Below are 12,130 nucleotides of genomic sequence, written 5' to 3' on the forward strand. Positions count from 1 at the left end.
GATAACAGCATCCAGCCTTAAACCATGTCCAACAAACCATGTCCTGTCTGACTGCCTTTTACCTCCCTAATATCCTTCTGAATGGTTGCCCTCATGTTCTCATATGCCCTACAATTCACATTGGAATTATTAATCTTATAAACCGTATACAGCTGTTTTTTCCTTTGCAGCTTCTTTTTTAATTCTTCATTACCCCACTGCAGAGTTTTTGAAATTCCCTGCAAAATTTAGGTATGTACCTGTCCTACATTACATGTTAAATGTTTTTTAAACTGTTCCATTGCTCCTCAGCTGTCACCACACTTAAAAACATATCCCAGTCTATTTTCCTTAGACTTTGCTGCATCTGCTCAAAATTTGCTCTACCAAAGTTAAACTTAACAGTTTTAGTCTTTGCATCCACACTGTTCCAAAACACTGAGAGCTGTATTATATTATGGTCACTTGACCATAGTGGTTCAATCACCTCTACACCCTCAATTCTATCCTGATTATTAAAAAAATACTAAATCCAGGCAGACTTCCCCCAAACCCACCTCCTCCCCCCATCTCAACCCCCCATTTGGTGCTTTAACATACTGTGTTAAGAAACAGTCACTGTTTACTTCTAAGAACTCCTGCCCTTGTGCTCCGCTGTTTGGAAGGTTATCCCAGTTAAAATGTGGGTAATTAAAGTCCCCCATGACTATAATATCCCCCTGTAAACATGCCTTTTTAATATTACTAAAAAGATGTGCATTGAAATTACTGTCTGCATTAGGCGGTCTATAACACACTTATAAAATAAGACCTCTTTCCCTAATGCTTTTCAGGCAAACTCACATGTCCTCACCAAAAATGGGGCTGAGTTGGAAGTAATTAGTATAGAATGAAGTACAGAGCAGCGCATACAAAGGTAATTTTGTGAGAAACAAGTGGAGAGATACAATCTATCTTGAGACATTTGAGGAAGTGTAGGCACTTGTGAACCTTTTGACCTGAGCTGAAATGTTGACTTGTAATATCAATTGTATTTTGAGTTCCATTTTACGTATAGGGTTATTTGTACATGTAAACAGTTCTCTGTCCTTGTAAATTAAATTTTCCATTTAAGATTACACGGAATCTTTTCTCAACACTACGGAAGACTTGGAGAAAGCATATGACAGGGTGCCTCGAGAGGAGTTGTGGTATTGTACAAGGAAGTCGGGAGTGGCAGAGAAGTATGTAAGAGTTGTACAGGATATGTACGAGGGAAGTGTGACTGTGGTGAGGTCTGCGGTAGGAGTGACATGCATTCAAGGTGGAGGTGGCATTACATCAGGGATAGTCTCTGAGCCCTTTCTTATTTGCAATGGTGATGGACAGGTTGACAGATGAGATTAGACAGGAGTCCCATGGACTATGATGTTTGCTGATGACATTGTGATCTGTAGCGATAGTAGGGAGCAGGTTGAGGAGAACCTGGAGAGGTAGAGATATGCTCTAGAGAGGAAAGAAGTGAAGGTCAGTGGGAACAAGACAGAATACATGTGTGTAAATGAGAAGTCAGTGGAATGGTGAGGATGCAAAGAGTAGAGTTGGCAAAGGTGGATGAGTTTAAATACTTGGGATCAACAGTACAGAGTAATGGGGATTGTGGAAGAGAGGTGAAAAAGAGAGTGCAGGCAAGGTGGAATGGGTGGAGAAGAGTGTCAGGAGTAATCTGTGACAGACGGGTATCAGGAAATGTGAAAGGGAAGGTCTACAGGATGGTAGTGACACCAGCTATGTTATATGGGTTGGAGACGGTGGCACTGTCCAGAAATTCGGAGACAGAACTGGAGGTAGCAGAGTTAAAGATGCTATGATTTGCATTGGGTGTGACAAGGATGGATAGGATTAGAAACAAGTACATTAGAGGGTCAGCTCAAGACAGAGAGGCGAGATTGGTTGGTTTATACATGTGCAGAGGAGAGATGCTGAGTATATTGGGAGAAGGATGCTAAGGATAGAGCTGCCAGGCAAGAGAAAAAGAGGAAGGCCTAAGAGAAGGTTTATAGATGTGGTGAGAGAGGACATGCAGGTGATGGGTGTAACCCGAACAAGATGCAGAGGACATAAAGATATGAAAGAAGATGATCCGCTGTGGCAACCCCTAACGGGAGCAGCCGAAAGAAGAAGACTAAAGACAATCAATGCTACAGTTGTCAGTGTCATCCAGACCTTCTTCCTCAAGTTTACTTGTAGCTTGAGCTTTACTTGGCCTCTCTGTACCTTCAATACCATGATCTTATTATTTTCATTTGCATGTTGGTCAGACTTGAAGAGTCATGATTACAGTGAATAATTAAGTGACAATGTATAAATGGTAAAAGAAAATTTCTATTGTTTAGTTCAAAATTCTAAGGAATACAGCTCAGAAATATTTGTGTTACCGATGCATCACATTACAAATAGTTTTGGTTTCTTTTAACATTTTATAGTATAAACACTCATTGTGGGTATCAATGTATAGAAATGAATTCCAGAGATTCTCTGGTCATGCTTAAAAGTAGCCTCAGGCTCTTCTTTTCTGATCTTTAAGCAGCATGACTCAGACTCAACTTGCTTTTCCTGATGTGTTCAGTTGATTTTGGTATAGCTGTCATAAACTGATTCAGCTAAGAGATCATAAAAAAGTTTTACATTTCCCTACCACAGTTGGTCAGAAAAATAAAGACCCTGTTTTTGTAATATGTATTATAAACAAAATACTTTACCAAAACACTAACAGTAACTAAAAAACTAAATTATTTTTACATATCTTGTTATTACAAATCTTGCTCTTGCAATTATTAATGTGATTATTGAGGAACCAAAAACAAGTGAATAAGTGGAATCTTACCATTACTATTATAGACACTCAATTGATTTTTATAAGTAAATATACTCTTATCTTACTGTGTTTTTTGAAAAGCTAAACATCACATAAATGTATGCTGACCAATATGAGTGATGTGTTTCACAGTGGATATTAGTTGACTTTTTTCATGGAGCATGATTTCAAGTTAAGTTCTTGACGCTCATTTTAATTGACAAATGTATGTTTTTTCCCACTCCAGAGCCATTACCTAGTACAGAATGAGTCCTGGCTGTTTGTAACTGATTCATACTTGCAGTCTTCCAATGAAAACAAGCAGAGAATTCCTAAAGTGGTAGCGGTTTGTGTGACCACATCTTGTGTGATTGATGCTGAGTTAACAAAAGCTGTACAGAATTCTGCACCCTGTGAACTTCTCTTTAAGGATGCTGTCATAGACAATGGTATGTTAACATGTCTATATTTTTACCAAAATGTTTGCTTGCTGTTATTTTACTTAGTGACTGACCACGCACTGAAAGGGAATTTATTTTATTAGATTATAAATACAGTAGGTATATACTGTACATCTGTTTTAGTATCAGGTTATTTGCCACATTTTTGTACTATACATTGTGCAGTTTTATGAAGAAGAGGGCCTCACTAACCTTATTCTTCACGTCTGCAGTCCAAAATGAGCGATGATCTTTTTACAATATATGGGCTGCACCATACAGTAAAATTAAAGGAAGATTATTCTTTCAAACTAATTTTAAAGACCTAGTGAATCTAATATTCTGCTGTCCTGTAATTATTTGATGATTTCTGTAAATTTATTTTGTCTGCATTAATATAAAAATGATTTGGTAATTAATCAAACAAAAAAACAATATAATGTAAATGCATGTCCAAAAACTAAAATGTTGACCTAAAGCTTATAAAATCTGGGAATTTTTGCTTTGTTCCCTGAATGTTCTCAGGTTACCGGTTCCATCATAAAGAGTATATAAATATTCAGTAAGTGGTTAAGATTTAAAAAAATGGGAATGATAATAATAGCTATAGCTATAGAGTTTATTATAGTTAATGTTGTTTAAAATCATGTCAGCACAGTAGCAATTGGAGATATTTTCATATTTCTTGCCTTTACTATGGCAAATGTAACTTTCCTTCAAATGGAGAGAAGATGGAGCACACAAACATGTGCAGGGTGGTTAAAAGGTATGTTGACACTATTGGTTACTTATGAACAGTATGACATGCAAATATAAAATACTGTGGGGTTTTAACTCTTTGAGAGCATCCTGCAGATACTCATGATTCAAACATCTATTCTTGCAATCATGTGCAAAGTTTATGTTATCATTGCCTGCTTTTTAAATTTACCATAATTGGAATTTACAGTACACCATTCAGGACTCATAATCAGAATATGATTTTGAATTTGGCTGAATGCCATATTTTGGGAATGCTTCCCAAAACAGTCTTGCAGTTTACTTCTGCTGTACTGTATTTGCTGTCTTATACACCTTAAAATGAACTGTACAGCACATTTGTGTATAACTAGACAATAAATGACTAGTATTTATAAGAGCTCTCGTACCTAATTATGACACATTATACTACACCTTTTTCTGCTTTTTACATTTTTAATCTTATTTATTATTTTGTTTTATGCAGCTGACATTCTATGGCAAGATTATGTAAAATTGTATCTACAAATATGCTTGTGTTCTATTATTGATTAATGAGGAAACAGCACTCTTTTAGTCAATATTTCTAAATTGTGTTATCATTCCTTCAGCAGTTACTGTAATTATTTTAGATGAAAATAGCAACTTTTGGGTCCTTGCATATCATTTACCTTTTTTATTTACTTATTTGTGTGATGGCTTTCATCCATAGTGAATTACAATATTTGAGATACAATTGGTTACATTTATCTTATTTTTCCAATTGGAGCACAGGCAGGTAAAGTGACTTGCTTAAAGTCACACAGTGACTGTAGTGGGATTCTAACTCACAACCACAGGATTTGAAGTTCAAAGCCTTACCCACTGGACCACGCTGCCTGTATTTTTTTTATTAAAACTTGGTTATGGTTTTGGTCAAATTAGATAGGATCTGATAGGCATTTTAAGGAAAGATAGGTTGTTTCCATCAAAATCTTTCTTACATTTGTATGTACAAAAGTATGAAGTCCTTAACTTGTTAGTAAACTGGAGTAGGCCATTGTTCACTAACTACCACATGTCATAACATTGCCAGCGTATGTAATTTTATGAAGAACCATTTAATACAGAATTATTTATACAGTATGTGTGTGTATATAGAATAAAGAATATAGAATTATATATGTATAGAATAAAGATAAACCAACATTCAAAACGCACAAACGTTGCAAGATATCACAATGTTATATAAGAAGCCGATTTTGCTAAACCGTATTCTAACCATCCCTCCATCTATTTTTAAGCTCATCTAATAAACAGACTGACATTATAGAATGTTTGGTATGTATTTACTGTATATGATAGTGTTTAAAGTATGCATATAAATTTAAAATAGTGCAAAAAATGAACATCGCTAAAGTGTAATGCCCAGAATACATGCCCAAGTTTATTTTCACATGTACAGAGGAGTATCTGGCCAAACCTGTTGCATGTTATGACTGTTCGGTGCCATGATCAGTAAGTATTACTAGTCCTTGGTCCATTCTCAAATGGACCTTACTTTAAAATCTCAGAATTCTTCCTTTCATCTAAGTGATGTGTTCAAAAAAAGTAAAAAGTATTTGAAAATCATTCACCAATCAATTCATTCACTCAATGGGAGTTCTAAAAATAACAAAGCAAATAAAAAGAGAGTGACTGCAGATAAACAGTTACTATGGAGAAGGACACGTCACCTAGTATTAAGTTAACCAGTATTCAGAAAACAGATGTTGTACATGGTGGAGAGCTATAACCAAGTATAGAAGGTGACTGTGTACTGTTGCCTAACCAATGCATTTTTAACCAAAATGTCTCTTATCAGGTCAGATACTTCATTACTAAGTATTATTTCACAATTCTTTGTTTAATATTTTTTAGCAGTCTACAGTATATATTTCTGTATGTAGATAAATATATATAAAATATCTCACCATTATATTTGTTACAAAACAGGTGCATACATATGTCACTTTTTTACATACACATAACAACTAAGTGATAGAATTTAGTATCTAAACAAATGGGCCTTTTAGAGAATTTGAATTCGACACTAGTGGTTAAATGGGTAAAACACTTAATGATGTCAGCCCCTTAAGGCTGAATTTGACAATTTCTGATTCAGATCATTTGCATTTTAGTTAAGTCGTCCTGTACTCTGTCTGTCTGAGCATATCTATTATTTTTGATTGAGATGGAGAAACACAGAACTGATAGTCTGTGACAAACACCTATATTTCTGTGTTTGTACATGGCAGTCTATCAGGAACAATAAGCATTATTTAAGTGAACAGCAGAAGAAAATTAACTTTATTTATGTAGTCATCTAGAAAATAGCGACTATGCTTTAAATTATTTTTTACTTTCCAAATATTTTTTGAAAGATGATTATTTTCTTCTAGATATTTGAAATTCCCTTTAATTTATTAACGTTCACTCATTAGAAGACAACTGAAAAAGATGTTTGTATACATGTTTTCTCATTAAACTTAGCTATGCACATTTGTTAGCTCCAAGATTTTTTATTTAAACACTTCGTTACATTTGCAATATGTATTGTGACTTAGAAGTAACAGATACATTATTGCATTTACACTTGAAATGATATTTTTCTATAACCTCCAACTTTAAGCTAACTATACCCATTTCAATTGCTAACATTGATTACAGCAAAAAGAAAAAAAAACTACACTGAATCTGAAAAGACATTTAAAAGGAAACTAGGACACATGGTAAAACCAGTTATTCAGGATTTCCTTCTGTGTCTTATGTTGGTAGACGCTCAGGTCTGCCCTGTTAAACATGAGGGTTAAAATACATTTGTAGTCCTGGGTTGGGCTTCTTAAATACCATGCAAAACTAACACTACATTTTGAACAAAGAGATCTACATTTTTTTGGAACCTGTAAGATTTTTAATTAGTGGGGGTAAAGTGTGGGTTTTGTGGTTAAAATTACATATGACATGTTGAATATCTCTTTCAGGAATACAAACACTCCTCAGCCCCACACAATTTCTTTATATCGAGATAAGAGCTATGCTATTAAGGATATACAGTGCAGCCAAAAATTATTTGTACCCTGAAAAAATGGTCAAAATATATTTAAAATTGAGGATATTGAAGAACAAACTTTTAAAACTGTCTAATGTGTTACCGTTTGCTTATGTGTTATTTAAAGAAACAAGAAAAACTTTTATTCAAAACATATGGTGGAAGTGTTTTCAAATTATGGAATTTATTGCCTTCAAACAATTATTTGTACATCTGGCTGTTCATAGAGTTGAACAAATATGTCACAATGGGAGGAGTTCCCAGTGATAACTGAGATTATTTAACACAGTACATAACAGCAGGTGTTCCAAATAGACAGGTAATTGGGTACCCTGAGTATCTATAAGTAGCCTTGGTGGTCATTCTCCACACAAGCATTTGCAGAGGTAGTTGAGTTTCCCAACATGGCTAAAACAGCTGAAATACCCAATGCATTGAGGGAAAGAGTCATAAAATTACATAATCAGAGTCTTTCTGTTTGCAAAATTGCCACCTGACTTGATATATGAGGCACACTACTGTGCTCTACATCATTCAGAAATTTAAGACGTCTGGTGAAATCGTTAATCTGGAGGGAAGAGGGAGTAAAAGAAAGACCAGATCAAGGACAGACCATCAAAGAGCTTGCCATGGAAAACTGTAAGTTATCTGCTCCACATATTGCAAAGCAAGTCAATGAGGCTACTGAAATTCAGGTCTGCACACAAACAATAAAGAACAGGCTAATCAAACATGGGCTGCATGGAAGAGTTTCTCATAAGAAGCCATTTATAAGTAAAAAGAACAAACAAACGTCTTAAATTTCCCAAGGAACATGTTGACAAGCCTATCTGCTTCTGGAAATCAGTTTTATGGTCTGATGAATCCAAATTCAACATGTTTGGATCAGGTGGTTGTCAGATAGTGTGTCACAACTTGAAGGAAGAGTATAGTCACCAGTGTCTAAATCCAACCATCAAGCTTGGTTATGGGAGTGTATTGGTTTGGAGTTGCATGGCAGATACTGGTGTCTGCAATTTGCATTTTATTGAAGTCATCATGAATTCTGAGGTGTATGAGGAGATCCTGTCTACCCAGATGATCCCATCTGCCGCCAAACTGCTTGGGTGTTGCTACATTTTCCAGCAAGATAATGACCTCATTCACCCTGCAAAGCATGTGAAAGCCTTCCTTGTCAAAAAAAAAGCTAAAAGTGTTTGAGTGGTCCCCACAATGTCCGGATCTCAATTCTATTGAGCACTTCTGGGATTAGAAGAAAAGGAAATGCCCAGCAGACCCACCAAGCAACAAATAGAATTTGAAAGACTCCAGCGCACATGAGAGAGCCTTGACCCAATGCAATATCCTTGTTGAAACCATGCTCATGAGGCTGCATGCTGTTGTTGCTGCTGCCAAAGGAGGGCCTACCAAATACTTTGAGAAAACTCCAGTGACCAGGTGTACAAGTAATTGTTTGAAGGCAATAAATTACATAATTTGAAAACACTTCAGGAATGTTTTGAGTAAATGTTTTTCTTGTTTCATTACATAACAGACAAGTAATTGTAACATTTTGGACCATTTTTAAGGTTTGTTCTTCAATATCCTTAATTTAATTTCCATTTTTGACCATTTTTTCACTGTGTACAAATGATTTTTGGATTCACTGTACTTCAGAAACTGAGAAGAAAAGTAATGGCTGAGAAATGTAAACAATAATAGAAAGCTGGTAATTAATTTCAATTGCTCAGAAATGAGAGAATTGGAGAGTTGCAAGGAACTTTGGTAAGGCCAAAGCATCTGAGAAAACATAAAAGTTGGTGGTATTATTATGGTTTTAACTCCATATATTACAAGATGCAGGGTAAAAAAGATGAAACAAAGAACCTGGCATTCTTCATTTGAATCTCAAAACAAGTCATTGATGTTGCAGAGTTGTTCTCCACTTGTCACTGTGAATTTTCCTGTAGGTACTCAGTATCCACATCCCTTAATGCATACAGGTTACAGTAACTGACCAGTCTGAATTAGACTCATGTAATTGTGAGCATGGGTATGTGCAAGAGTGAGCCAGCAATGGGTTGGCATTCTGTCCATGGCTAGAGTTCTGTCAGAACAGGTTTCAGCCCCCAACTCCCTTGAATGGGATTAAATGAATTTGAGAATGTTAAATTATATGTTTTCTCTCAATCTGGAAATAGTGATCCACAAAGCACTATGATTTGTGTCATTCAATTTAGTATGGCTGTCTGGAATGCTCAAATCCATATTTCATCTTAACTGGCCTATAAAATTAAGGAAAAAAACTTTTTTTTTTTTTTTTTTTTTTTGTAAATAAATTTAAGAATGGGCAAACAAATTGCATTGTCAAGCAACAAAAATATTTTGGTAAGATGTTAACAGAGATTTTATCTTACCATTCCTTTCTTTTTGCAGGAGTTATTATGTGTGTGGAGAGAACTGTTCTGCAGAAAGAGACTGTGCCATCCAGTGAGGAAATAAAGAGTCTGGAGTTGCTTTCTGGTCCGCTATCTTTAGATGAGCTGGGCTCGACAACAGTGGCCAACTCAATTTGTACTGTGAAAGGTTAGTATAAGCAGAAAATTTACTTCATTACATATGCTGAAGTAAATCATTGAATACACTGGTCAACAAGCATTTTGCTACTGGGATTCTTTCACCTGTACTTTAACAAATTTCACTTGCTGACTCCAAATCTGAAAAACGTTTTTGTCCAGCACGTCCCATTTTTTAGTTATGATGTTCCAGGTCTTGGACAACTAGGGTGACTGGACAGTAAGGGTGATGCGTTTCAGTATGGTCTCGAGAAAAGTGAAGTCAAAATTAAGGAAGGTGTTTTTGTTGGCCCTGAAATCCGTGAACTGATGCTTGATGATGAGTTCAAAAGGAAACTGAAGCCAACTGAATCAGCACCCTCATTCGTGCAGGTTATCCAGAATTTTCTTGACAGTCACAGAGCAGAGAACTATGCTGAGCTTGTGGAGAGTATGTTGGAAGTATATTAGCTTACGGGAGACAGAATGTCATTGAAGATGCATTTTTTACATTCTCATCTTGACTTTTTTCCACCAAATCTAAGCAATGTCAGAGATGAGCATGGGGAAAGATTTCATCAAGATATAAAGGTGATGGAAAACTGATATCAGGGAAAATTTACTCCAAGCATGATGGGTGACCACTGTTGATTCTTGCAAAGAGAGACGGATGTGCAGTACAAGCGCAAAAGCAAGTGTCTCCAAAATTTTTGGGCAGGCTGACCTGACTTTTATATTGAGGTAAATTGACATAAATATGCTTTAACGTGTTTCTGGTATCGTCTTCTGGTTTGGTTTCAGAATAAACACATCAAAACAATTTTGGTGGGACATAGTCCAAACTCCAGATATCGTGTTGATATATTATACTGATATTCAAAAGTGTTAAAATGTCAATGATGTGTATTTCAAAAACCTGACATGCTAGCTTAATTCTGATTTCATGTATGAAATCAGTGTAAAAAACTTAATAAAGAGCTGCTCTGAAGTTCCCAGTAGCAAACAAAAAATATTTTTTGTAGACCAGTGATATTGCTAGATCGAATAGTCATACTAGATTGAGTACTGATCACATTTAACTGAATTCAGGCACAATGCCTGACATGTTTATTAAAATGTACCTTTTAAAAAGATAATTGATAATGAAAGTATATCAAACTACAAAGTTTGTGTTCTAATTAACCATAATAATTGAAGCTGAAGTTCAACTTGATCTGCTTTAATTAGCTCTAATCAACTGGTAAAACTGTGTTACAGACGAATGTCGTGTACAGACCTCTTGTTAGGCCATGACTCAAAAAGGAAGAAGGGACACTTTATTGGACAGGAATTGTTACAAATTAGTACACAGTTTTTTGGGGTTTTTTTTTCTGTTTTTTATTTCACTGGGAATTCAGATGTAACTTCAGAGGCATTATAATATTATTACCCTGGCAAAAAAATGTTTGTTCATGCTTGCTGATTTATGTCAGATTATCAGGAAAGACACTACTCTGTATCCACTGCTCATATATGTGTCAAATATTCAGAAAGCCCGTAAAGCAGATCATCTGGTACCATATATTTGTGTGTTAAGACCCTCCAGTAACAAAAATAATAATACCCTTTTGCTTTTGAGGCATTATCATCTTTTGAGTTTTATAAGAATATCTTTTCGAACCCTGTGTTTTAATCGTGTATTCTTTATTGTTTATCTCTCCTAAGCATATAACTCCTTTTTTACCATATATATATATATATATATATATATATATATATATATATATATATATATATATATATATATATATAAATAAAATATGATGTGGGCTTACTGTTATTTTGATTTTCTTTTGTTTCTTTTGTTCTTTAAAGTACAGGGTTGTGGTTATTTGTGGTTACTGAATATGGAACTATTGTCTTCAAAGTTACTCATCACCATAATTTTCCCACACAACTTTCTCACTCGTTGCCTTTCAATCATCTCTTATCCTGTCCCTTTTCTAGCCATGAAGGCAATGCACGCACGCAAACGTACTAACAAACACTTTATCCTTTGTAAGATTTTTACAGAGTGGGATTAACTAAAGAAGCCAGTTTAGCCCTGATGTGGCACAGTCTTAATTAAGCTGTGGCTGAGAAGTGTATTGTTCTGATAATCCTCCCTGTTATTAGTATTATTTCCATCCATCCATTTTCAAACCTGCTTAATCCAGTTCAGGGTCATGAGGGATAGAAGCTATCCCTGCCATATCTGACACACACCAGAATTCAGTGCTGGACAAAGCACTAGTCCATCTCCAGACTCACTCACACACACACACACAAACACACCCTTACACACAACTCACATGAAAGCAGTTAATCTAACCAGCACATCTGATGGGGAACACTGGAGTGTTCAGATAAAAACCAGTCCTGCATGGAGAGAATGAGTAACTTACACATACTGAGATCTGAACCAATGGTTCTGGAGTTGTAAGGAATTAAGGCTAAACACTGTTCCACCATGACACTCCTAGTATTATTTATTATATATTTAATTTATTACATA

The 12,130-nt window shown here is 35.4% G+C and overlaps 1 protein-coding gene across 3 annotated transcripts in view; it reads left to right on the top strand.

Annotated features, from left to right (window-relative positions):
- spidr (scaffold protein involved in DNA repair) overlaps window positions 1-12,130 on the top strand; it is a 389,881-nt gene that overhangs the window by 355,761 nt on the left and 21,990 nt on the right. For all 3 annotated transcript variants that reach the window (XM_028803494.2, XM_051929096.1, XM_028803495.2), the window contains exons 15-16: window positions 3,063-3,264; window positions 9,479-9,628. In XM_028803494.2, the coding sequence (XP_028659327.1) occupies window positions 3,063-3,264; window positions 9,479-9,628 (352 nt within the window). The remainder of the gene's footprint in view (window positions 1-3,062; window positions 3,265-9,478; window positions 9,629-12,130) is intronic.

This window comes from Erpetoichthys calabaricus, chromosome 6, assembly GCF_900747795.2.
Source record: "Erpetoichthys calabaricus chromosome 6, fErpCal1.3, whole genome shotgun sequence".
Classification (NCBI taxonomy): domain Eukaryota; kingdom Metazoa; phylum Chordata; class Cladistia; order Polypteriformes; family Polypteridae; genus Erpetoichthys; species Erpetoichthys calabaricus.